This window comes from Molothrus aeneus, chromosome 12 (assembly GCF_037042795.1).
Source record: "Molothrus aeneus isolate 106 chromosome 12, BPBGC_Maene_1.0, whole genome shotgun sequence".
NCBI lineage: Eukaryota > Metazoa > Chordata > Aves > Passeriformes > Icteridae > Molothrus > Molothrus aeneus.
Window position 1 is genome coordinate 21155799 of NC_089657.1, and position 27723 is coordinate 21183521.

Genomic DNA, 27723 nt, shown 5'->3' on the forward strand with positions numbered 1-27723 from the left:
ACTTAAAAAAAAAAAATTAATGATATTTGGAACCAGGATGTTAAAGCCCAACTTGCTGTCTAAACTGTATGGTCTTTGATCCATGTCACCAATGGATCTGACATAAAGATATCAAAGCTGAAGTTTTCAGGAGTTTTAATTCTGATTTCTTTTATACATTAAGACAAAATTATTTGGAACATATATGTAACCAGAAACTGGCACTCCTGAAGTTGAGACAATTGGACATCATAGTTTTCCTACAATATTTTCAGACAGGTGGTCTGGGAAACAGCCCCAGTTTTAAGCTTTTCATGCTCATGGCAGTTGTACTAGGTTTGGTAGAAATGTGGTTTTAGGAGGTAAGTGACTGACCAGTAGCAATTAAGTACATCAGAGCAGTTTTACCTCTCACACTTTGCATTTCTCCTGACACGAGTTCTTTAATGTCTATGCTCAAGGTATTAATGCCTCACTTCCCATACAGCCAGCACCATTGCAGAAGCCTCTGCCAGGGAAATCTGCAATGTTACTTACCCAGAAGGAGACTAACCATAATTGTTGACAATAATACCTGTCAATATTTACACTGTAACATAAACCAAGGCTTACACCATAATATAAACATGGTGGCTGGAGCATGGTGCAGCCAGACTAAGGAGCCCACATATAGATTTCTTTCTCATCTTCTTAATTAATCTTTTTATCACCACCGATATTAAAAAAATGCAGCATTTCCAAGCTAGGCTGAAATTCTGTGTTTTCCTTTCTTAAAAATATGAAGGTGTTAATTTCTGTCTTGATCATTTTCTTTTTTAACCTTTTCAAAATTGCTGGTCTGTATTTTGAGTCTATAGTTGCAATGCTTTTATAAAGGTCCTGAGACTGCCCAGTGTTGTGGTGTAAGTATTTGTTACTCTTAAACACTACCATTAGAGTTTCTCTTCTGAAATAAAAAACAAGTGCCTAGAGATGCAGCACACAACAGCATCCAAACCACAACTGCCCTGGCCTCAGCATTAGGACATTTCCTGTCTCTGTCATTGATTACCTCTGGTTTGTATATTAATCCTGCAGGAAAGTAATCGCAGAGAAAAAGATAAATTCATATCTCAATCCCCCTGCCTACTTAGGAAGTCAGAAAAATGGTTTGGTGGTGCTCAAAAAGGAAATCCTCAGAAGGGACTAATGACTTCCCCTTGAATTATAACCCTTGCACAATCCATCACATTGATTTAGGGCCTCACAGTTCGCCCTCCTGATAGCCACTGCACTGCAGTGATTCTCTACAGTCCTACAGCAGAGACAGCTCTAGCTAAAAAGATTCAATTCTGCCTGCATCCACACCTTGAGCCCAGCCTTCCCTGGGCCTGTGGAGGCTGGCAGTAAATAAGAGCACAGGTGGGCAGATGCAGGCACCTGGAGTCTGCTCCAAGCACTGGATGTATCTTGTGTTTAGTCGCTGCAAGCTCCCTTAGGAACCAGATCCACTACAGAACTTGCATTTAGCAGTGCTTCATCCTGAAGCAGCTGATCCCAAAGCAAATCAGGGGATTCTGTGGCTGTACCCAGTTGTTATATCACAATGGGATTGGACACAGCCAGCAGTGCTGGATTTCCCTTTGGGGCTTACTCTCATTAGCATGCCTGGCTTGCCAATGCTTTGAGGCAGCAGCTTTTTCTCCTTCTATCCTCAGACATTCAAGTCACCCAGCTCCAATGAAGGTTCACAGCCTAGAACGGTTTTCCTCCTCCAGCAGATGTGTGAAATTCTTTTCTGAAATGAAGGAGTGTGTTTTGCCTAATAAAGTGCAGCAGTGTAGCTGTCAGAGCACTCAGCTAACTCCTTTACCAACAGGAAGGATTCAGGCCTGTGCCCCAGATACCATAATCATGGCTTTGTCACTGTCAGGGTCACGGTGATCTGCCTCTCACACTGCAGTCATGTCACTTCCCCTGAAAATACTTGCTGGATCAGCAAAAGAGTGATTTTGGATTGACTTTCTCTTTGCTCCCCAAAGCACTGCTGAGCAGCTCCATGCTGGGCTGAGACACTAAACTTCTCGCACTTCTGGGCATAATCCCAAACTTTTATCTAGTACTACCAACTTACCGCCTCTAAGGCCTATGATTTAAAGTGAAATTGCATCTTCACCCTGTAGACAAGAGGGACCTGAGTCTTGTCAATATAATCTGGACATCCCTGGTGTGGATGGGGAACAGCTTCATCCTCAGACCCTCAGGGAGGTGAGTTAACCAGGGTTCAGCTTTCAGGCAGATTCAGCAGCAGGATGCTCAATGAAAGGATTTCTTTAGGTAGAAGCACAACTGTTGATTTTAATCTCTGACTAGACAGAGGGTTTAAAAACCACGATCTTAACGCCATTTATCTATTGGAAATTTCCTCCACACCTCAGTATTTCAGTAACACTGGACTGATGTTCAACTCCTTCACATGAGTAATAGGAGCATTTAACAGAGATGTTGGCAGCACAGTTTGGCAATGGCAGAAACTGTCACAGCAAAGTTAAAACAGTAAAACATACATGCTAATGGGGCAGTTATCCTAAACTTACATTCCATGTAAGTTTCTACAAAGCTTCTATGAAAACAGATAGGAATTAATTATAACAAATACCCTGTAAATACAAGCTGTTTATATATCCATGGGCTATATAACTGACATTATTATATTCTTGATACCTTTTGTACTTATTTTATGTACTATTATTTCCATGATCACTATACTCTAAGTCAAAGAAAACTATTCACAAATAGTGCAATCATCAAGATTTAATAAAAACACAAGAGTCACTCAGCAAGTAAAAGTAGAAAAACCAACAATGGGAAATAATTGCTAGTATAAGGAAGTGAAAATATGGCAACTGTGCTAATAAACTGGTTGAGTTGAAATTAGTTTTATACACTGCAACAAATATTTGGTGAAAAAAAGGAAGAGAAAGCCAGATGGCGCTGCTTTCATCAGGCAACATGTCTTGCAAGGAAAAGCCCATATGTTTATATGAGGTTTTGGAGATAGGAACCAGAAGAGAGAAATATTTGCAATGTCTTTCTGATAGTCTGCCAGTAAAACACCAGAAAATTTGTATTTTTACAGGCAGCCCTCACCATAACTGCAGAGGGGAATACAGACCACAGGCAGAATTAATGTCTACAGGTTCTGCTGAGGCCATGCAGCACTTCAAGGTGAAACAGATTTTAAAATTTCCTTGTGTATCATATTTAACAGTTTCAGTCCAGTCTAGTCTATAGGCTGAGATTTTACCACGTCCCAAAGCTGTCAAGTTTTTTAATGTCAGCTTTAAAAGCAATGCCAAGGACTCCAACAAAGCCAACTATCCTTCTCTGGTTCAACCACAAACTGCTGGGCAAACTGTGAGTGGTGCTGCATGAAATTCAAGCAATAGGGATTTCTGGCCATAAAATTCCATCTGGGCTTGAATATCCTCTTACTATTTTAAACTGTGTGTCAGTAGTAAACAACAATCTGTGTTTGGTACCTATCTGGTCACTTTAAATCATCCAGACCAAAAGATTTCATGTGCTTTTCTTTAAAATTCAAACAAACAAATGAAAAGTTATACTGTCAAATTCCTTACTTTTCAAAAAGCTTCTGTCTATGAATCTGGCAAAAGAAAGCATGGCAGGGATGGAAATTTATATTTGCAAATTCATATATTGGAATATTATCATGACAAAGAAACTACCAAAAAATGCTCAAAGGCCAATGAGCATGAGCCAGCCCTAAGTCACCTGGTGTGGCCTCACGGCTTACCCTACTTGAGCAAAATGTTAGGCTAGCTGACCTCCTGATGTTTCTTTCAACCTGGATTATGCAGAGAATCTAGCAAAGACTTCTGGAAATTCTGGAAAAAACAACCTTAATTAGGAACTCTTTCTAGAGAACAAAACCAGCCCCACTGCTTGTACACTCCAGACACGTGAGTTCCCATGCTGCACACATCGGTCACACTCACAAGCCTATTTCGCAGTATTTATGGGCACATGCAATGCATATAAACTTATCCCATTGCACACTGTGGAACCTGAACTCAGTCTTGAGAGAGCACAAAAACCCCAAAAGGGATCAGGCCCTAGAGCCCTGTGCACAGACGCAATCCTACTGGTACACAGCAGTTCTAAAGGCTTGACTGATGCTGCAGAACTGGGATACCTGGCAAACATCACCTGTTTTTTTGTTGTTGTATTTTTTGGGGGGGTTATTTGTTTGGTTTTGGTGGCTTTGTTCGTTTGTTTGTTTTGGAATTTGTATGTGTTTTGGTGGTTTTGTTTGGTTTGATTTGGTTTTGGTTTTGGGTGGGTTTTTAAGGTCAGTAATATTAATAAAAGACACAACAAATGGGGACAGGCTGCACCTTGGTAATGAAGGCTGCTTCTTTCATCCCTTCCCTCTGGGCCATTGCAGGGCAGGAGCTTGGGCTCTTGGGGGCCTCAGCACTGCTGTCACCTGCGGAGCCAGTGCTCTGCCTTGTGGGGAAATATCTTTTTCTTCCTTCCTCTCTCCCTCCTCTCCCCGTACATCTTGAAAGCTGGGAACCACTCCTGAAAACATTAATCTGATACAAAAGAACCCTTGGAACAGCAATTTATTTCTTTTCTTTATTTTTCCTTTCCTCTTTTCTTTTTTTTTCTTCTTTTTTTAAATGCATTTCAATAGCATGCATTGTTCTATGGCGTACATTTGGGAGTAATTCCATACACAAAGGCCTTTTCAATTAACTAGATTAGTCATTTCATTGAATTACTCTTTCCCAACAGTAGTTCTAGGGTCTGATTCTTCTCTTACTTACCTGGTTGCTGACAAGTTATGTGGGGACATACAATTCAGCTTCACACCTGTAATGAGACCTGGCATTTTAAACAGATGCATTCTTTACTCTGGTTTACAGATAACCTCCTTCCACTCCCTCTTCTAGACCACTGCTGCACTTCTGCACAATCCTGATAAATACATTAGGTTTGATTTTTCTTTGAATTCTTTCTTTTGGGGTATACTGCTGCAAATGGTTCATCTCTGACCTATCACTGCCTATACATTTGATGAAAAAAGTTTAAATTCACCTTTCAAAATTAAACATTAAATCCAAGATTTGCACATAGATGTATTTAAATCATTCTCCATCTATTTGATATAACAAAATCTATAAAAAGAATTTATTGATCATAAGAAAGTTCTGTTGGTGAGAACAACACAGTTTGGGAACATAAATGCAACTGACTCCATGATCTCATTCATTACCTAGATTAAGATTCAGCACCTCTGAAGTGAACTGAAGTACATCCTCTAAAAACGCATCACCACCTCCTAAACACTGTGTTGTTTGTGTATTTTGTAACAAACCGCTGAGTTACGCAGCTTCAGGCACATGCAAATGTGATTTTCTGAGCAAGACACTTTACCAGTTAACAGAAATCATTAACACACAGTTTTAAAAAAGACAATGCTCAAGCACGGCAGAACTTTTATACCAGGCTTACCATGCCAAATTTGCAACTTTATATACCATTTCGTTTCAGCTCCACAATTTCCTCAACAAATTTTGCAAAAAACCACATCCTCTAATTGTACTAGTGTGTAAATATATACACATATATATATGCTGTCATTAAAAAAGGTGCAGAGATTCTACTAGGACTTTTGAAAGAAGAAATCAATATATAGAAATAGACTAAGCTATGCAATTTCAGCCAGAAAGTATAAAAGCTATGAAGTCTTTAAGACCAAGGATAAAAATAGGAGCTTTATTTCCTGCAATTGAGTCTCTTCTATCCAAACTCTTGGCATTTCTTTCCTATTTTAAGTACAAGGCTGTACCTAGTTTCTCAGATAGCATTGTGTTGTCACACTTGCTGAAGCAGGAAAGGTGCAGCAGTATAAGCACACCCCAAAGCAGGTGTTCCAGCAGGGAGTTAATAGAAAGCTTAAGCCAGGAGTGCCAGATCTCCTCAGAAAGTGTGTTCCAGAATGAGAGAACAGTACAACCACCTAACAACCTGGCAGGCTGTCATAATTTTCTAAAAAAATATGTAAAAAACTGATCATCAGACTCTCCAGGGAGGAATGCCAATAATTTGTGTAAAGGGCCAGGCTGGGGGATCACACAGCTGTCTCTGAACACGAGGTTTGGACTCAGACAACACGCTGCCATGCCATGCCGTGCCGTGCCATGCCATGCCATGCCATGCCATGCCATGCCATGCCATGCCATGCCATGCCAATGCCATGCCATGCCATGCCATGCCATGCCGGGCCCAGGCACAATCCTACGGTCTCCAGATGACTTGTGGCCATGCTGCAAATTTGTACTTCACATTCAGATGAGATACCCATGAGCACTCCCAGCCACCTCCATTCCAGAGAAGCCCAGAGCCATCAGGTCCCTCATCTCCCTAAAATCAGCCCTACCAGGCATAGTCTTACTGACATTTGCACTGCAGGCAAGTTGGCTGCCCACCAAACAGCACCCAGCATTCCAGACTATGGAACAGCTGTTTGTTCCATAGAAACTACAGAGGCAGAATGGAGCAGCTGAGAGGCTGATTCAAGTGTACAATCAATGTGCTGTGAACACAGCACACTGCACAGCAATGAGTGACTGTGGAGGGCAGCAAGCCCAGGGGAAGTGAGCGCTACTGCACAGAGAAGTCTTTTGTCTAATGGGTAGTACTTGCTCTTTACAGAGAAAATTAAGTACCTTACACTTCTAAATGCATCAAAAAATAATCCAAAAGAGTATTGGTAAATTGTATATTCACGTTAAGAGCATTTTCACAAACTCCAGACGTCCCCATTTTAATGCTAAACAACTTGCATAGATGTTTCTGCTTATTTCTACATAGGAGCTTACTCATTTCCTTCTGGCACAAGTCCAGCACTGCTGGAAACCTTCTCTTTCTCAGAAAGTCTGTTCCAAACATGTGTGTGCCAAGCAAGGCAGCACATCTTAAGCAAAAAAAAAAAAAAAAAAAAAAAAAAAAAAAAAAAAAAAAAAAATTTAATCACTGGCTTCAAGATTTTAAATCCAAAATGGAGAAATGTGATTGCTGAAACTGATCTTCCCAACAACAGAGGCTGGAAATTTCCTTATTTGCTTCAGGTATTAAGCCCACACCAGTTGCATGTGAGCGAGCAAAACCAAAATCAGAGTCATGGAATGTTTTGGGTTGTAAGGAACCACAAAGATCATTTTGTCACAACCCTCCTGCCATGGACAGGGAATCTTTCACTAATGTCTTTCCAGAATGTCTGGAAAACGTTCTGAAAAGTCTTTCCAGCTCCTACTGATTAGGAAAGAAGGGCACTATCCTTTGCCTTGATCATTGGCTTTTCATGAAAGCTCAGAGTAAATAAAAATATTCAGGTCACTTTCAGGACTCTGATATTGTCATAACCGTTGATTCCTCGGGCCCTCGGGCCGAGCGCTGAGCTCCGCCGGGCCCGGCCCTGCGCGGAAACCTCCGCCCGCGGGCAGGGAGGGGGAGAGCGGGGAGAGGCAGGCAAGGAGGCGGGGAAGAGCCGGGAAGAGCGGGGAACAGCGGGGAACAGCGGGGGAAGAACGGGGGAAGGCGGGGGAAGGCGGAGGAAGGCGGAGGAAGGCGGCCCCGGCGGCGGGAGTGGCCCCGGGCGCGGTTCGGGAAGGCCGGGCCAGCTCCGGGAGCCGCTGCCCCCGGGGAACCTTCCCCTGCCCCCGCCCGGAGCAAGAGGGGCTCGGGCGGCCGCCATGGACTCTGGCAGCGAGACCCACGAACTCAACGGGACGGCGGAGGGCGCGGAGTCGGCGGCCGAGGAGCAGGTGAGGGCCGGGCCCGGCGGGGCGGGGCGGGGGGATCTGGCGCCGTGTCCATCCCGCCGTGTCCTTCCCGAGGCCGGGCGGGACGGGGACTCTGCGGGGTGCGGTGGCGGTCGGTGCTGCTCGGTTCTTGCTGGCTTTTTAGCCTGCCTTCCGCGCGCTCCGCGCCGTTCCTGCGTGGAGGCCGCTGCGCGGGTTCCGTGTGCCCGGACAGGGCCGGGCAGAGCATCCCCGGCCGCTCCTGGCTCCTACAGCTGTCACCTGTCACCAGGGGGCCACCAGGGCTGCTCCTGGCTCCTGCAGCTGTCATCTGTCACCAGGGGCTACCAGGACGGCTCCTGGCTCCTACAGCTGTCACCTGTCACCAGGGGCCACCAGGGCCCTCCTCGTCCGAGGCCCGTCCGCAGCTCGCCGCACCTGCAGGGCTCTGCCCACCCAGCTGGCTTGGGAGAGGACATCCGCGCGAAATAAGCAATTACAAAACCAGGAAGAATAACTGAAGTGGTTGTGCCTGTATGGTTAATTTCCATGCAGTAATCAAAATAAAAACCAGAATACACAGCTTTTTCATACTATGTATAGTCAAAACATGACCAGACATCCTCACTGGGAAATGTTCATTCGCATTCTGTTTAAGTATAAAGGATATTTGCAGAACATGCCACTTATCTGAAGAAAACAGACGGGTAAAAGAGTGTCTTTTATCTTGTTTTGGAAAGACTAAACTCTAAAGGCAGCTCTTACTCCAGCCTAAGTCTCTGACACACAGAAACCACTGTACTAAACCCTCTTCTGTGTCACTGGTAAAATGTTCTGGTTACAGACAGACTGGGCTGATTGTGTAGCACATCTGTCCTTCCTCCAACACTCCCTCCCTAACAAACATTTGGAGTCATGAATATGAAACCAAGAAAAATAAAAATCTGTTTTCAATAAATCCTGGAAATCCTACCTTAAGTTAATCAAGCCTAGGATATGCAAGTAAAGCTGGTGGTCTGGAGTGGTTTCCTCTAAAACTCTGACTTCTCAGGAGTTCTCTCATTTTCTTGATGCAGTTTTGTGATTGCATCACAAGTACTCTTGATGGGGTATTTTTCCCCCAATGTGGTCTGCTCCAAGAATTTTTCAGCAACTTACCTGCTTTACTGCATCTTCAGTTGCAAGAAACCCTCATTTTGTTAATCGTTCCCATCAAAACTCAAGTTCTCAGTGAGTGCCATATAAAGAATAAGCAGTGAGACATGCTATTCCATTGTTTTAAATGTATTTAGTGGCACTTCAGTGAACTTCATAAACACTTTCTAAATTTTCTCTCTCTCTCTCTCTCACACACACACACTCACACACACAAAGTATATGCAAGGTAAAACAAATAGATTTTTCAAAAACCCATCTCTGAATAGAAGATACCTTAAAAACTCTGCCAGTGTTCACAATTCCCACAAACAAAAGAACGCCCCAGCTCAGCAGCCACCTAAACCTGGAGGGACCATCTGCAGCTGCCTGAATCTTCTGTATTGGAGTCAAAAGTGTGTCTGCTTTGAGGAATGCTCACAGGCATCGGAACATGGGTCAGTCACTCTTGTTTCCTTCCTGCCTGTCCCAGCATCTGTCCTCTCCTCAAAACAGACTCTCTTGCACACCTTCACCACAGACCACTGCCTTCTCATACAGAAGAGCTGACATGAAATGCAGATGTAGTTGTTACCTTCAAAGCAATCAAAACATAAGAATTTTTAAAAGACCAGTTAAGCTCTCAGTAGATCTGAACAAGGGTCACACAGTGGTTTGATGTGGTTTATTTTTACTCCAGCATTCATTTGAATACATTTTTTTAGCAGATGTCAGGCTTTTGGAAGCAAGAAATTCCTTGCTTCTAGGATTGGTCTGGCATGGCACACCTCACTGACTAATATGTGTGATTACACCTGGCAGAAGTATCTCATCTCTTCTTCAAAGGATCTGTTCATACAAATACAGATTATAACTAGTTTTTCATCCATCTAGTTGCTTTCCGTGTTCATGGTCCATATTGAAACACTCTCCATCCACCATGTTGTAAAATCTAGTTTAGTCTTTCCAAGATAACAGGATGTGCTAGATGAAGAGTTAAGGAAGAGCTATGAAAAAGCTGAACAAGAATTGGATAGTAAAATAAACAGTTTTAATCATGCTATTCCTAAAAATGTGTTGAAGTCCATATATTAATTGAGGGGTAATTTGGAACATGAAAGTAATTTGAAACATGGCAGTTTCTTGGCATCATATTGCAAGTAACCAGCCTGTAGGAGCTTGAAATTATTTTGCTGCATATAGCCTGAAGTAGTATGTTCTCATTACTCATATCAAACTGAATTTGGAGTGTTCTATCTACTCCAAATATTGATACTATTGGTGTTAAGTTTTTGCTTGAATATTTTTAAGTAGCTAGAATAAACAAACAGTGTGTTAACCACACAAAATAGACAGTCCACAGCCCAGTTGTGAGAAATAGTATTGTAAGACCAAATGAGTGGAATGAGTAGTAATAATAATGCAAGGCAGAAAAAATTATACTGGAGCAAACTTCCATTTAAATAGCTGTGTGAACAAATTTAAGTTACTCCTTCATTTCACAAATTTAGTCATGAGGTGTGCTGCTTATTTTACAGTAATTTAATGAGTAGAAATATTTTAACTGGACCCTGGAACCAGTACAGCTTTAGGAAAACAGTGCTAAAGCTGTTAAAACTGCTAAAGCTGGCCCTCAGCAGCCTGTACTTTTCCCTTTTTTAATATTAACTTTTTTAGCTCTCAGAAGTCAACATGATTGCCACAGTTTTTTTCTTAATGTAGTCATGCTTGCACGATCTGTTTGTATAAAAGTGATTCTTCTTAAGCACAAGGTTTTGGAGCTGCTAGAAAATCATGTCTATGAAATACAAATACATGCTGAGTTTTTCCCTTTTTTTCTTTTTTTTTTTTTTTTTTTTTTTTTTTTTTGTATTTGCCAGCAACCACAGCATGTGATTGCAGAGTTCTCACAAACTAGTTAGTGTTACACTGGGTTGCTACTTGGGTGAACATCTCCCCTCTCTCCTCAAAATGAAATTTCCATGGGAAATGAAACTGATGATTCATTCCAGAGCCAGAGTAGGGGTTTTTCTCTCTTGAGTCAGTACTAAGCTGAACAAATGATCTAATGTCTTTTTGAAGGATAAACCACAGAGTATCCTCTGAGGCGGTGTACAAAGGATCCATTAGAGATAAGGAGGCCATGAGGATGGTGAAGGGCCTGGAGGGGAAGCCTTGGTCTGTTCAGCTGGAGAAGAGGAGGCTGAGGGGAGACTCACTGGGGTCAACAACTTCCTTGTGAGTGGCAGAAGAGGGGCACTGATGTCTTCTTGTGGTGACCAGTGATAGGACCTGTGGGAATGGCCTGAAGTTGTGTCAGGGAGGGTTAGGGTGGATCTCAGGGCAAGGTTCTTCCCCCAGAGGGTGCTGAGCACTGCCCAGGCTCCCCAGGGAATGGGCACAGACCCGAGGCTGCCAGAGCTCCAGGAGCATTTGGACAGTGCTGCCAGGGATGGACAGGGTGGGATTGTGGGGGGGTCTGGGCAGGGCCAGGGGCTGGACTTGGTGGTCCCTGCGGATTCCTTCCAACTCAGCCTATTCTGTGAATCTGTAATCATCCATTACATGACTGATATGGCTTAAAATATTTTTGTTGGACAAATACTTTTTTTCTTTGTTGAATATTTTACCTGACTGCTTTTAGATCAGCAAGGTCTCTGAGATGGAGGGGAGGTCTGACTCAGAGTGGCCATAAATGGCCCTTTGCAATTTCAGTGTGTAGGTGATGGAGATATGGACAAAAATTCTACAACTATAAGTATTATTAAATACTAGTGCAAAGTTGTTAGTTCAATCCTGTAGCGGTAAGTTTGATCTTACAAAAAAATAAAAGTTCTGAAATGGTGTTCTATTTTAGTCCTGTATTATTCCTTTTATGTCTGATCCATCTCTTTTTTGATTTAACTGGAATTTTTTCCAAACATGAAATTTTCCCTCAAAGATCTGGAAAAATCAGCCATGTGGTATTTTTCTGAAAGATTATTACTTCAAAACCGTAGTAAATTACTTCTTAAACAAAATTCTTTTTAGCATCTTTTTATCAGTTCTGATTGGGAAGAATATTGCAGAACACAGTAAAGACCAGCCCCACTAAGTTCAGTATGGCTCAGCTTTAGTTCTGCACAGCTTCATTACTATTTAGCAAGTTTCCATTGTTTTATAATTCAGACTTATTCCTAAACACGAGATTTTCAGGAAGCTTGCTCTATGGCATTGCAAACCCAGAGGTCATTCTAGTCCATTCTCATTTTCAATCAAAGCTGTTGGCCCATAACATTGCATTAATAACTAACCCCAAATAGAAAGAAAACTGCTGTAATCCTTTCTATAACAATTTACTGTATTTAGCAAAGATACTTTATTGTTTTCAAATATTTCCATTTTCAGTGCTGTTTCCTTCCTGTTGAATCACCAGGTGGGGCTTCGCTGTCATACACTCAGCACCTAAGGACATTTGCTACAGAGCCGCTTGTATTTGCTTTTTAATAAATGTAACAAATAGATCCTTTCTGTACTTGAGAGGGACTCAGTTTTTCTGGGTATACCATTGAAAGAGGGAGTGAAGCAAAGCAGATGCAGAGTGTGTACTAACACAGAGGTACTGTGAACTGTGCAATCTTGGAGTGAAGGTTCCGTCAGAACCAAAAACATGCCTGTTTATGACATGGCATTGTAGCTTTATCCTTGCAGAGTGCGGTGCTCTGGGCAAGCAAACAGCCCCTGCTTCTGTGAGGAGACCTAGAGTGGTACTGCCTGTGGGGACAGCACCATGTCACTGTGAAAATAGCTCTTCCATGGTATTCTTCCAGTCACAGATGGAGCAAGAGGAAGAGGCTTTTCACTCCCATCCTTTGTCTAACTGTGCATAGACCAGCAGGGCAGGTTGTTGTGCTGTGAGGCTGAAGCTTTGCAGCACTGAGGCCCTGAAGGCAAGCAGGGAATGGTGTCCCAGATGCGTATGGCTCTTATATGTGAACGCACGTGCTGGCTTTGCTCAAAGTCCTTTGGAGACACAAACACAAGGCCTTATCTTGTCTCTGCCAAGGAATTTGAATGTTGAATGTGTGTGAGGAGATGTTTTGGTTGCACTAAGGCTGAAGCAGGTCCTGTGCAATGCATACTGCTCTTTTGCCAGGTGACACCTGCAGGAAGAGCACTCCTTTATGTGTATCCTAGAAAATCTCCAGACATTCCACTGTCCCTCTGTACTCCTGTGGATAATCAAAGCACAGGAAGTGTTGTTTGGTGCTGTCAGCTGCACATGTTGCTGCATTCCTGGAATCCCCCTGAAACCATAAAGCCACATAACCAAGTTCTACTATAATTTCTGTTGTACAGACTGTCACTCTCCTGAGGTTAAGGCAACATCTCTTTTTTCTTTACCTGTGTATATATTGCTGTGTAACACACAATCTGATCTTAAAAAGTACCCATGTAGTACTGACTGCCTCAGCTTCAAGACCTCTGGCAGCAGCCTTCAGCTTGCTCCCAGAAGACAAGGCTAATTTGCTCTTTTTTTTTGGATTTTTGTTTTCTGGTTTTCCAACATCAGTCAGGAGGCAGGAAGTGAATGTTTGAGGGGTTTTCATGATTACAGGTCATTTTTCCTGGTGAAGGCAAGATCACAGGCTGAGAAAAACCTCTGACATTTTCTGCTGCCCTATTACACTCAGTCAAACATTTAGGCTTGTGATGGATGACGTGTCTGGTGAAAACAGGTCAAGTTTGGTATTTAAATGCCCTGAAAAAACTGGCAATGTGTATATGAATATCTACCCTGTTTAAAAGGAGGCTTTTAGGTCTGGACTGTGGCAAGCCTGGCTTGGGAGTTGATAACGTTTAGTGCTGCTGAGGAGAGTAATTAGAGGGTGTCTTCTGCATTTGAGCTAACCTGCAAAGCCAGACTCCTTTCACAGGAGTCTGGCAAGGAGCAACGTATCTGGGCAGTAAAAAAGTCTCTAAGAAGTAGGTTTAAAGAAGACAGCTAGAACAAGTTTACTTTTCATATATTTCTCTATTATTTTTAAAGTCTAGAAGAGCAGAAAGAATAAAATTGCTAACCTGTTCAGAGACAGCAGGATAGAGGATCACTTACTCTTCCTTCCTCCTGGAGCTGGGCTGCTAACTCTAACCTAGTTACTCTAAGCTGCACCTAATCCATAGAGAAATAGGCACCGCTGGGAGACAAGCAGTGACATTTCAAGTCAGGTCACATGAATCATCATCAGGAAACACTCATATATTCATCCCATTGGGTTAACTAGCCCTAAGTTTGCCCTGCAGCAGGTTTTTATTTTCCTGTTTGTTTGCAGAGCAATTTAAAAAATACCAAACAAATGAAAAACAACCCAAACAGCTGATGTGAAAATGGGGGAAAAAAGATTCCCTTGTAATTGGGCAATTCTTGGCAACAACACATCATATGATATGATGATAGTAAAGTGGAAAAACATCTGTGTATGGGGGTATGGATGGCCCTGGACAGTGGCATGGTGAAGGAAGGAGTAGCAAGGAAAGGAGGGCAAGCAAAGCTCACACAGTGGCCAACTTCACATCTGTCTTTAAAAGAAGACTCATGAGTAAGGAAAGAACTTTTTGGATGTGTAAGGAGAGAAAGTGAATTTAATAAATATCTGTATTTTTAAGTGTGCCTTCAGGAGTAAATTAGTTACAACAACCTGTTGTTTGCTGGATTGTGTTACAGTGGTTTTTCCCTCCCAACTTTTTCTCAGTGCAAACTTTGGTAGAAACATGCTGACTGTTTAAACTGATCCTATAGGCAAGCTGGAAAAGGTGTAAAAGGGCAGTAGAAGCAGGCAGGTTTCTGCTCTCCTTCTGGAGGATGGGGCTAACAAGGGAAAGCTGCACAGAAGATCTCAGCACTGCTGTGGTTCTGCCCATATGGTCACAGGAATCATTTGATGGGCCAAGTGATATCCCACTCACCACCAATTAAGAGATGGGAATAACCATTTTCCTCTCTGCTGGCTCCAGCGCAGAAGGTGGCAATGGTTCCAAAGGAACAGACCCATCAACATCAACCACTATGCCAACAAGAAGAGCGCAGCCGAGAGCATGCTGGACATCGCCCTGCTGATGGCCAACGCCTCCCAGCTCAAAGCTGTCATGGAGCAAGGACCCTCCTTTTCCTTCTACGTCCCGCTGATCATTCTCATCAGTCTGTCGCTCACCCTGCAAGTTATGGTGGGAGTGCTCTTGATATTCCTTGGTAGGTAACAACAGCAAGAACCACTGACTCATATTTTTCTTATAGGACACAGCCTATAGGATGGTAAATAAACACCCTTTGCTTTTAAAAAGCCTTTACCTCAGAACCAATTCAGGTTAGAATCACAGAATCATTTAGGTTGGAAAAGACCTCTAAGATCAGCTAGTCAAAAAGTTAACCCAGCACTGCCCTGTTCACCACTAAACCATGTACATAAACATCACAATTGCACATCTTTTAATTATCTCCAGGGATGGTGACTCAACCACTTCCCTGGGCAGTTCCAACGCTTGACAACCCTTTCAGTAAAGAAATTTTTCTAATATCCAAAAATGCAGATTTTCTCTTGAAACCATAGAAATACTGCAACAAAGGGAGGAAAGGCAACTTTATGTGAAATCTTCAATTTTTATCACCTTTCTCCTACTCATTTGCCCATACTATGAATATTTTTCCTCCAGAAAGCCTGAGGAGGAAGGAAAGTTATGAAATATTGTAAAAGAAACATCAGTAGGCCAGACAGGATAGTGAGGTCTATCAAGTTTCATAATTATGTTTTTGGCAAGACTGTTACTTAATCTTATGACTGAAATGTATTTCTTCCATATCATATAAGAAAATAATGTGAATGGGGAACTCCAAAAGGGAAGTGAAAGTCAAAATGTCCATCGTCATGTTGGTGTGGCATGTTGTCTTTAGCTTGGCTGTGTTGCAATCAAGCTGCATCTACCATTGCCCACCTGGAATAAATGACACTGCCAATGGTAGGAAACAGCTGTGGATCATTTCTGCTAGTGATATGAGATCATTTATTCTCATAACATTTTTCAAATCTCATCCTTTACCTTAGTGGGAACTAGATAACTGACCTTGGGCCTAATGTAAATGAAAAGGCAGACTTCACACATGGCATTTAATGAGTTTGGCATCCCTGACAATCTTTCAGTGTTCTGCTCACTTATCACAGCTGAAAAAATAATGTTCTGTTCAAGGAGAAAGTTCCTAGGGATCCAGGATATACATGGCTTGTAATATTCACAGTTGATGTGGCTTGTTTCTTTCTTACAAAAGAGATGGAATACAGCTGTCTCTGCATTTGTTAGAGTTGGTGCAAAAGCAGAATCCAGGTCTTGGCTCAGAGGAGATTGCAGAAGGGGACTGGAAAAAACCCAACCTGTTGATGCTGGCAGGTGTGGGGAACAGGTAATGGAAAAATCAGTAAAATACATCTATGTTCCTCAGTTGAAGGCGTCTCCCTGGTTGCTTCATCTGGCTTTGAGGCTGTAAACAAGCTCCCTGTCTTTCTGCTGGGCAATAATTTCTCAGTATATGCTGAGATACTGCTTTTTAATGCTTGTTTCTGCAAGACACACTGCTTAAATGGTATAAATTGCTATTATGTTACGGGCCACATGTTCAGTCCCTTAGGTGGTTGGAGACAGGGACGACACACACACCTCAAAGCTCCATTTGACAAACAGCGTGTTTTGGTGTCCAAACCTAGTAAATATAGGGGATTTGAAAACCCTGGTCTCAACTGCTAATTGGTCTGATCCCCACACAGCGCAGCTCCTGACCAGTGAGATGTCTGCAGCTTAGGATGGAATGTAATTGGTTGAGGTTCCTGTCTGTCAACCCAGGGGCCAGTTTATGGAACCAGTTGGGTTTCTTATTTATAGCCAAATCAATTGCCCAGTACAAGCCAGCTTGTACTGTGACAAATTGCTGTCAATTTTATCATTGTCACAATGAGGGTAACAGAGCCCTTGGCTTATGGTGATGCACTCTTGGAGCAGTGTTGTCCTGCTAAGGTCAAAGACAGGAAGAAGACAGGAAACAGGACACAAAGGTATGAAAATGCAGGCATCAGAGCAAGAACTTTCTTTTCACAATGTATATTTTATAGTTTTGGCTTGCAGGAATAGTTTGTTTCTGTCCAGCCATGAAATTCTGTCTCTTCAAGCTCTCACACGGCCAAACAAAAGTCTGTGCCATGATCCAGTTTCTTTCCTTGAGTCAGGGTTTTATCCTGGGAACTACCAGTTCTCACAGTTTCTACTAGGTATTAAAAGCTTTTCCTCCTTCTAAAGAGCCTTTCACGAAAACAATGTGAGAAATGTTCAGCAAACTTGTCCTTGGAAGGGATTTGGTCATCTTAACTTTTTGGAAGAAAAGCAAAGAATGTCTTGAAATAGTTTCAGTGGCTTGAAATCATAGTAATCCATTATAATAAAATACTTGATGAATAACTGTTCTTAAGAACATTTTCACAAACACCCTCATCTTAAGTGCTGTAATTACAAAGATAGAATTACTGCAATTCTACTTGAAAGTTTAGAGCTTTTCCTAAACTGACAAGTATTACTTGTCTTCCCTGACCCTCCTGTGGACAAAGGGACAGCTCTGAAAGTGTCAGTTTGCCTTTCAGTGTGATTGCTTTTTACTCACATAACAGGTCAGGCCATTATTACCTTTCTATTTTTATCCAACTGTCCCAAATGCTGTTATTCTATGTTTCAGAACTAATGATTCAGTTTCATTTATTCTTCACTCACATGGAGTCCTTCCAGGTCCTATTGGGGTGCAAGCATCCACATGCCTCCAGATACTTTACAGATGTGTATACTCATTTTAAGGTCGAAGTATTTACTGAACTTAAATTATTTAATGCCTGCAAAGGTGTGCAGTAGCTTCTCAGGGCAGTTCCCCCACACTGTTCTTCAATGCTTTGCCTGGCCTGTGATGTTTGACTACACTGCTTTAGCAAACAGGACTTGAGCAGGTGCTCAGAATTCCTTGAAACCAAACCAGCATTATTAGGAACCCCAGGTGAACCTGGCTGTTAGCACTTCAGCATCACAAGTGTGTTTGCGACCATTCAACAACAAGGGATATTGGTTCAGTGGTTCACTTCTGCAGTATGGAACACAGTGATGATGGTACAAGCAAGTAACAAGATTTATTTTGTGTGGTAGAGTCATAAGTTGTATGTCTATGTATGTGCCTATCAGAAGGAGCCCTAGGTTTTATGTTGCTGTAAAAACTTGTCTGGTATAAACTTTCTCTCACATGTTGTGCACATGCAGACACAAGCTCCAGTGATATATGCTGTTGAGAACTTGGAGTCTCAACAGACAAAACTCATTCTCAAAACATGCTTCAGAATTCATCAGCACTCACTCCATCAGCATCAAAGGAATGTAGCCAAGGGTCTCAGCTGCAGGGCCCTTGCTGCCAGAGAACAGAGACAGGAAACTCTTGGGTTTTCACATGGTATTTCAGTGGGCATAGTATTTGGTCAAAGTTGGATCTGATGACCTTGGAGGTCTTTTCCAGCCTTAATGATTCTATGATGCCAGGCAAGTGCCCCAGACTTCTCACTGTCTTAAAACCAAACCTATTATCAGCCCAATGTAACTAATTTGTATGCTATCACAAGGCCTGGAATCAAAGCTTACACTCCATTAATGCTTGTGTGAGCCTCCCTCACTCCCTTTAGCAGTTCAACCGAAAAACAGCTGCAAGAAACAAAGGAAAATGTTTCCACAGCAGATGCTCTCTGTAGAAAGGACTGCAGCTACACTGCTCTGACACCTCCCTCTGTTTAACAGATAGAGTACCCTTGCTTTCTAAAAACAGAATCAGGGCAAAGGCAGGGAGTAAAAGGGAATACAAGCTGGGGAAGGGCACCAGTACAGAAAAAATCCAGCCCTGGTAATGAGATTTGTAGCATTTTAACTAGGAAATTCAACTTCATCCTCTCAGGGCTTCAAGTTTCATATATTCAAGACTGAAATAATTTTTAAATGCTTAAAGTCTGCAACAAAGCTCGGCTTCAAAACATCAAGAACTCGAAAGATTTCTAGTGATGTTAGTGCATCCATTACTTCCCATGTGTCTCCACAGAGATTAGATGCTAATTACTTGAAGTTGATAAGCTCCTTGTGGTTACAGACCTTCTCCTTAGCACTTTCAGTGACACTGCAGAATCTGACTTCCCTTTTAAATATGACTGATCCAAATAGCTTAGCATAAGATAAATTCTGTAACTGCAGCAGAAACCTTTTATTCTGGATTTTGAAATATACATATTATTAAACATTTTTTCTCCTTTCTCTTTGAAGTAAAATATGACCTTAACAACCCTGCAAAACATGGAAAGCTGAATTTCCTCAACAACCTTGCAACTGGACTAGTATTCATTATAGTAGTTGTGAATATTTTTATCACTGCCTTTGGAGTGCAGAAACCAGTTGCTGAGCCAGCATCAAGACAGTAAGGACCAGGTGAGTGTGGTCTCCTGCAGCATGAGGTAGCAGAGCACTGCATCCAGGAATGCAGAGCACACTGGAGCACTTCAGAAACAGCCACAGGCTGATCTGTACTGTTGAAGTTCTTGCAGATACCTGAGCTCACTTCCCATTAGTGCAAAAGCAGAAGCTGCTGGGAACTGGTAAGCTATTACAATGTGTTTGTGAATGTGGAGTTCAAAAGTTGATGGCAGCACATGTCACCCGTAGGAAGTGTAAGGATTGTCCTGGCCTAGCCACTCCTTTTCCTTACTGCTGACTGAGACAATAAGGGAAATAATGTTGTTCTGCTTTCTCCAAATGCCTCTCCTTTTTTTAAGGAAGGTTTGCATCCAGTCTGTTACTTAATGCTGAAGACAATCTGTTTCCAAGTAGCTAGGGCTATTAAATCTGACATGTAACACTGCACATGCTGGAGTCTCTCAGTTTCTGGGCTGGCTCCAGATCGTGTGGCTGCTCTGTCCTTCACAGGACGGGGCTTTGCTCTGTGGGAGACTCAGCTCACAGAGATGAGCACTGTCACTTCACATGTGGCCATTTAGGACAATCTTGTTGCTCTACCTGCACTTGCAGCTTTGTTCTTTACTTATACAGAAGGATAAATACAGGAATTGTGGGGATCAAACTGGGTGTCTTCCTAGCTATGATGAGCAGTTTGGGAGGACATAAACCTAAATTATAGGCTCGTAATGCAAGAAGCACCATGGTCAACATCTGCCTTTAAAATAGCAGTGCTAAGTCTGTGCGTGCCAACATTGCTCTGGCACTTGGTCTCCCAGATGTCAGTCCAGGGTCAGAGACCTGCTGAAGAAGGAATGGCTGGGCTGACAGGCCATGGTTGCACTCTGTACTACACAGACAGCCCGTGCAAATAACATTACTGCTTTGTGCAAACTTCTACAAGAAACCCTTTCTCCATAAAAAAGAAGATACAAGGCCTTTAAACTATTAATCTGTAGATGAACAGTGCAACAGAAATCTGTAACAAAAATGGGAGTCAAACCAAAATTGATCATCAGTCAAAACAGCATGAGGAGAAATCATTGTAAAAAGTTATAGGAAAATTAAGAACTACAGTAATTTATCTCAGGATATGGGTGTAATTTTCTCCTTTAACCAAAACCTGTGAAATTCTGGCAGTGAAACAAGATCGTTTTAATGCATTTTCTGGCCATAGTTGCTACAAACAGACTAATAAGTATTTAATTTTAACAGCGAAGAGCACATAGATTATCTGAGCTATTACCTGAAATGCAGGTAGAATGTTAATTTCAGGAGAACATGTTAAAGCAGTACTGAAGCAATAACCCCAAAATTAACACTGGCAAAACCAAGGGAGCTGCATGAAGGATTATTGGAATTTTAGCTGCCTTCATGGGACAAAACACCCGGGACAGAGGCAGAGACAAGGATCTGAAATAGGCATAAGGAAGCTCAGAACAGAACCAGAAGCTGTGGGCTCCTGCCTCCATGCTCTCACACATGCAGTTTCCTAATTAAACAGCCAAATGTGGTGTCCAGAACCTATTTTTTGCTGCAGACTTGTTAAATGTGAAAGTTCTATATTGCTTTGGAACATTACAGCTGTTGTTTGCTCATTTGTACACATTGCCCTTGCTTGCCATCTGAATGTAACCTGAGAAATAAGTGTTTTTCAGTCTGTTGCCACAGTCTCCTCAAAACCCTGAAAGAAAGGAGTAGCCATGCTCTGGCTTCACCTTTACTATTATGCACCCTTTTCCCCCGAAAACTTAATTGCCCCTTTAAAGTAAATGTATCATTTACTATAATTCCTGTATCACTAAAATATCAATATCTTTGTGTTTCAGAGACCTGGAGCATTCATTTTAGATGCCATTTGCAGTTGAGCCAGCTACGCTGGACACAGTGGGGAAGAAGAAGCTGGACACACCAAGCAGCTTTCTCAGGCTTCCAACACACCTGTATACCTGAAATTTTCCCATGTCTTAATATTTAAATTGTTTGGCATCTAAGAGAAGGTTAGCTTCGCCCCAAGGATGCTGTTTTTCTGGAATATTGGCATTTCAATTTCTGAAGAAACTTATTTTTTTTTCAGAGAAGTGACATAAATTCATGAAACAAGGAAATATCATCTGGTAGCATTTCACAGGATTTTTCTTTTTACATGCCTTTGGTTTTTGTGGCAATTTGTCATTTCACGATGGTAAGAAATGTCAGGCCTTTGATTCTGCCGTGGTCACATTGTCCTTTATTTCACAGCTTGGCACCAAGCCCATGTACTCTGTAGCCGAGCGGTGTGTAAAGGTGGCTCTGCTTTTGCACAGCTTTTTGTTTTGCATTTTTTTCCACTCTAGCTAAAGGAAAGATGAGACAAAAAGAAATAAGCAGCATTCTTTTGCCCAGTTTTGTTCACAGGTAATCGTTTGAATTGTTTCTTCTGGACACACTTAAAATTTCCTGTCCTTCATGCACAGACACAAATCACCTAATTTTTAATGGTTTCTTACCATGTATTGCTATTCTGTGTATTCTGTCCATTATATGTATTTATTTGAATCATAGAGTAGTTTGCATTCAAGGGACCTTTAAAGCTCATCCTGTTCCATCCCTGCCATGGGCAGGGACACCTTTCACTTGCTCCAAGCCCTGGCCTTGGACACTTCCAGGGATGCAGGGGGAGCCACAGCTGCTCTGGACACCCTGTGCCAGGGCCTCACCACCTTCATTGTAAAAGGTTCTTTCTTATATCAAATTTCTGGAAACCCTATTACAAGTGCCGCCTTTTCTAGGCTCTACTGGTAAACTGGAAGATCCAGGGTGAACTTTACCTGTTAAACTGGTACCAAGTGCCTGTCAGCAGCAACTCAAATGGCAAAATGAACTGAATTTTTCTCTCTAGTTCCCTCTCTCTCTTCCCATCATTGATTGCTGCAGTTTTGTTCCTTTTATGAGTTTATGGCTAAAAGCAAAATAAAATTTTCAATTTTTATTTTTAAATATATGTAGAGAGTTATAAATGTCTTCTAGTCTCTTACCTGCTGGCTCAGGGACTTACACTTTTTCTAAATACACTATTGCTAGTAATAGTGTAGGTTACAATAATTTCTTCAACAAAAACATTTTAGTCATTTTATTTCCAAAGTATCATACCTACAATCAGAAAAATCTAAAAGTTTTCTAGATTGCACTTATATGTAAATGCAAGATGTAGATTTGTATGAATCAATTTTCTTGATGTCAATTTTCAAAAGCTCCTTTGTACATAAGAATAGAAGATTGATTTCATGTGTCTCATCTCATTTACAAGTTTTATTACTGACCTTTCCCTTTGGCTATGTCTCAAAGCCCACTGATGTACCAGACTTTCATGTATATGTTCTGTAAGAATTACTAACAGAAAACAAATCAAACTCATGTGATTAGTAATGGAATAGATATTCTTTTTTTATTTTCTAATTTGTCTTTTGTTGCTTCATTTCCATTGTTACATGTATTTAACCAGTATCCAGCAGGCAGTGGTTTAATTTTGTGGGCCATACTAATGTAAACATAACTCAGAACAAGTTCTGAAAGAGGCACACAGGACAACTTCCTTCCTGTATTTATTTTTCACAAACCACCAACTCCTGTAGGACTCTTCATGCCCACTGGCTGTCTGTCGTGGCTGTCACACTTCTGATGCTGCTTCCCATGTCTTTTATTGTGATTAAGTAAGATTTGCAAAACATTCTTATACATGAAATCTGTATTTTAAGTCTTTGAAGCCTTCAGAGTTCATGTATTTTTTAGCAGACAGAAGCATCTGCAAGTTGGTTTCAAGTATAAATAATTTAATCACAGGATTATTATTCTTTTAAGTCAGGTGCTGCTTTAAAATCCAGGCAAGTATCTCAGAGGGGCAGCAAACAAATACATATGTTTGACTCATTCTTTGGTTTGCTGTGCTTTTTTCAGAGTTTTTGGTTGGAGGCAAATATCTCTTTTAAAAAGAGGTCATCAATAATGAAGCGAGATGAATTTTCCAGACTCTGTGGGGAGCAGTTCGTGCCAGGTCAGCCGTTTGCTCCTGTTTCATAAGCTCTGGGCAGGGTGAGCACTGCTCATGGTCCTTCTCATTAGTCCCTTCAGCATGCAGAATAGCCTGGGCTGGGATTTTCAGTGTAGCTGTACTTACTGAAGCAGGTGACAACAACCATATTTACTGGAACTCTGAGTATTTGTCTTCTAAACCAGGTCACTGCTGGAGCTCATTCTGATGCTGCCTCTTATATAAAATGGGCTGAAGCAGAAAACACCATCCTGGTTTCTGTATCCCCTCAACTGCCATTCAGTTGTTTGAATTGACAACTTCTTTACCCTCATTGAGTTTGCAGATGACACTAAGGTTGCTGGGAGTATTGATGTGTTGTCAGGCAGGAAGGCTCCATAGTTTTATCTGGAGAGGCTGGATCCAAGGCCAGCGATTGAGGTTGAACAAGGCCAAGTGCCAGGTCCTGTCCTTGGGTCACAACACCCCCTGCAGCTCCAGGCTGAGCCAGAGGGCCTGGAAAGGCCTGGGGGTGCTGGTGGCAGTGGCTGAACAGGAGCCCAGGTGGGTAAGAAGGACCAGGGCACCTTGGGCTGTTCAGCACTGGTGTGGCAGCAGGGCCAGGGCAATGCCCATCCCCTGTGCTGGACATGCTGGGGTCAGTTTTGAGCCCCTCACAACATGAAAGAGCTTGAGGGGCTGGAATGTGTCCAGAGAAGGAAATGGAGCTGGGGAACGGGCTCAGCCTGGAGAAAAGGAGGCCCAGGGGGGACCTCTTGGCTCTGCACAACTCCCTGACAAGAGGGGGCAGCTGAGGGGGTTCTGGCCCTGCTCCCAGGAAACAAGGACAGGACGAGACAGAATGGCTTCAAACTGTGCCACGGGAGGGTCAGGTTGGGTGTTGGGAGGAATTGGACAGCACCAGTTCCTGGAGCAGGTGGTGTTTCTGATAAGCCCAAGAGAAGCTGAGCCCAGGTACATTTCTCAGATCGTGGTGCAACTTGAAAAGGGGCTGGGGGAGGCACCACCACCTGGACCCCACCAGCCAGTGCATGCAGCAGTCTTGCTGGAGAAGCCCATTAGTATTCATTCACAGGTGATCAACAAAGCTGAGACAGAAACTGAGACGTCCCTAGAGAAGGAAGTAAACTGAAATAAATGAGAGAAGGTACTCCAGGAAGAGATAAATAACAACATGGTCATAGCAGGCCTTAGGGCAGAGTTTCCATCAGAGGCTGGGTTGCACCCAGGTGCTGCAGCATGACATGTCAGCTGTAGCTGGAGTTTCACTCCTCTCCCCATCACTGAGTATCCCCATCCTGACATTGGAACACGTTCAGCAGCGGTGGGAGGGCAGAAGGGCAGAAGCATGGACAGAACTGACCAAACAACTCGAGCTGATTGATAGCAGACAGCTCTTGGGCATGTCAGGAAGCAAACACACATTGTTGGAAGTACATCTACAGCAAAGAGACAGGAGAAAATGTGGTATATAAAGGCTTCAGCTGTTTGCAGGAATTTCTTCTTTTCACACTGGATCAAATTATTTTCACTGTACGAAATCATGAAGTCACAGAATCACTGAATCATTTAGGATGGAGGATACATCAAAGATCATTGAGTCCAACTTTTGACTGACTCCACCTGTAAATGCCCCCCCTCATCCTTGCTCCTGATGTTCATGTAGTCCATGGCTGTGCCAGTCACTGACGTGTCAGTGCAGGATAGGGTGTGAAACACAGGATACAATCTTTTCAAAATAATATCTAACCAATAATTATCCAACTTCCTAACAGGGTGGTGACAAAACATAACCTGCCCTCCTATGGGATACTATGGGTTATTTTGAATTAACTTTTCTCCTCCTCCACAGTCTGTTGAAGATTTTCATGGTTCGTTTTATCATTTTATTTTGGGTTCTCATAACGAGAACTATTTACTAACCTGGCTGCCTTCCCAAGAAGAGTGCCACAGCTCCAAGTCAGGAACAGAGACTTATCAATAGCTCCTCATCAGGCAAGTCAGGCTTTGTCAGAAATGGAGATGGCAAAAACTCCATTTTCATTCAGCCTCCTTTCTGATGTTTTCTGCTCCTCTTTTTCCAGTCTTCCAGCCTAGAAGTTGCCCCACCCCTTTTTTAATGGTACGAGTTTTAACTAGTTGAGAGGTGAGTGTAAATATGGTGCCATGCTAGGAAGCACTACACCAGGATTACTGAAACATTGCAAAACATTTTCACTGGTACCAAAAATATTTGAGAATAAATCAGTTTCATCACCACTCAACATTACCACAGATTTCTGGCGGGAAGGATGAAAATAGTCTAAACTCCTGGGAAGGCCTAATGTTTCAGATTTGTTTTGGACTTGTGGAAGATATGGAGGGAGACAGCTATGTGTCTTTACCCTGAAATAGGAGTCAATTTTTTCTGTGTCAGAAAACATGATTCACCAGGCATGCCAGGGAGAGAACTGCTCAGGAAAGAGAGCCCTCAGGCCTCTTCATCCCTTGTAGAGTTTCAAATCCTGGCAACATGACTTGGGAACATGACTGAACTTCACAAACTGTATGAAGTGCACTAACTGGGGAACATTGGGAGCAAGCCACAATGTGCCTGTGTGGGTCACTGTTCTCCTTCGTACTCAATAAAAATTCTTTCTTCTCCATGCTAGTAGAAAAACAGGTTTGAAAGCCCACATCCCAGCTGCACTGGTAGGATGCCTCATAGCCTCTTGAAGGGACCCTGGTTATCACACAGAAGTCCTGCAATCTTCAAACCTGATATCACTGATAATATTTTGCTTAATTTGCATGTCCTCTTCACTTGCAGACAGAGGGTGTGATGGCATGATGTGTCTTGTTCATCTTTCCAGAGTCAGGACCAGCCTAGACTCATCCAGGGCTGAATTTCATCCAGCTCAGAATGAGGAATTTACTTCCTACTTGTTTTCTTATTGACTCTGAGATCACCAAGATGAGTTTCACTTGTATCTCACAGGACTCCTAGCTTGGGAATACCCTGAAAGATATCAGTGCAATTCTTTCATAGAAATCTGCTATCTAAATGATTACCATTAATAATAATTTTTATTTTCTGCTATAATTTTACCTGTTATACCTGGACTGTGAATTTGGTTCCAATCTGATGTTAGTTATCTCCCTACCTCCTGGCAGAACAGAGTTCTTTCAAAGCAGAGCATAGTAGCCGCATTAAATTGGCTGTGAGCCAGCTCCAGAGGCACAGGTGAAACAAAATCCAGCTCTATGCAACCATTATGGATCAGGAATATTTAAGAGGCACAGGCATCATCTTTCCAGCCTTCACTGGGAGCTTTTAAAATAAATTAGCTCAGAGCCCACAGAGGAAAAACAACGTCAGCTCTCTCTGTTTCTGCTGCAGCGGAGTGTTCAGCAGGGAGCAGCCCCGGGGACCCCACAGCCCTGCAGCTGGCACACTGAGGCACCTCAGGACAGCACAGAGCACCCTTGGGCCAGCACCCACAGGGCTGGAGCACTAGGAGACCCCCAGGGTAGCTAAATCCAGGGCTAAAAAGGAAAACAAAAGCCACCTGAGAGTGATGAAATATTTTGCTATGGAGAAGATTTGCTGTAAATCATGCTGTGAGAACATGTCTCGCCTGTGATTTATCCAAGCTTCATGTGCAGTGGCACTCTGGCTGCTGGCACCCGACTTCACCTGTTACCAGTTTGTGAAGCACAGACTGAGTCTGAAAGGTTTTTGCTTTACTAGACACAATGTTATTAAAGATTTATCAACAGCACCACGGCAGAAAGTGTTTCCCTGTGACAACAGTGTAAAGTGGCCTGTGTTCCAAAATAGCAAGGGCAGCTCAGGATTCCCCTAAAATGTTCTTTTATGCCAAAGCAATGGGACTGAATTAACTGGAGCAGTGCTGCTGCATAGCTGTCTCATCTCCTGCCTCTGATTTCTTTCTTTCATTTGGCTCTAATAACATCTCTATGCAGTGGGTGACATGAAGATAGAAAATTACCCCCTCTCCTGAATCCTATAATTTTGTAGTTTCATCAGGCTGTTGTTTCACTCATATCCAAACCTTGGTGATGCCCCTGATGCTCTGCTCTGGTCCCTTCACCTGGCACCTGGCACAAGGCTGCTCCTGCAGAGGCAGAGGGTTGGGGCATGCTGCCCAGCACAGGCACCAGCACAAGCACAGCCTCCCACTAAGAGCTGCTCCTCTCCCCAGAGGGCTACAAACCAGTGGGCAAGGG

The 27723-nt window shown here is 42.6% G+C and overlaps 1 protein-coding gene across 1 annotated transcript; it reads left to right on the plus strand.

Annotated features, from left to right (window-relative positions):
* The first annotated feature begins 7602 nt into the window (after positions 1-7602).
* NINJ1 (ninjurin 1) lies at positions 7603-22901 on the plus strand. Its single transcript, XM_066558085.1, has 4 exons — positions 7603-7814; positions 14919-15153; positions 19278-19439; positions 21293-22901. The coding sequence occupies exons 1-3, from the start codon at positions 7743-7745 to the stop codon at positions 19430-19432; spliced, it is 462 nt and encodes a 153-aa protein (XP_066414182.1). The 5' UTR covers positions 7603-7742; the 3' UTR covers positions 19433-19439; positions 21293-22901.
* Positions 22902-27723: the final 4822 nt, after the last annotated feature.

Coding starts and splice junctions, on each gene's coding strand:
- NINJ1 (XM_066558085.1), top strand. CDS start 7,743: ATGGACTCTGGCAGCGAGACCCACGAACTCAACGGGACGGCGGAGGGC. Junction 7,815..14,918: donor AGTCGGCGGCCGAGGAGCAG/GTGAGGGCCGGG, acceptor TGCTGGCTCCAG/CGCAGAAGGTGGCAATGGTT. Junction 15,154..19,277: donor AGTGCTCTTGATATTCCTTG/GTAGGTAACAAC, acceptor TTCTCTTTGAAG/TAAAATATGACCTTAACAAC.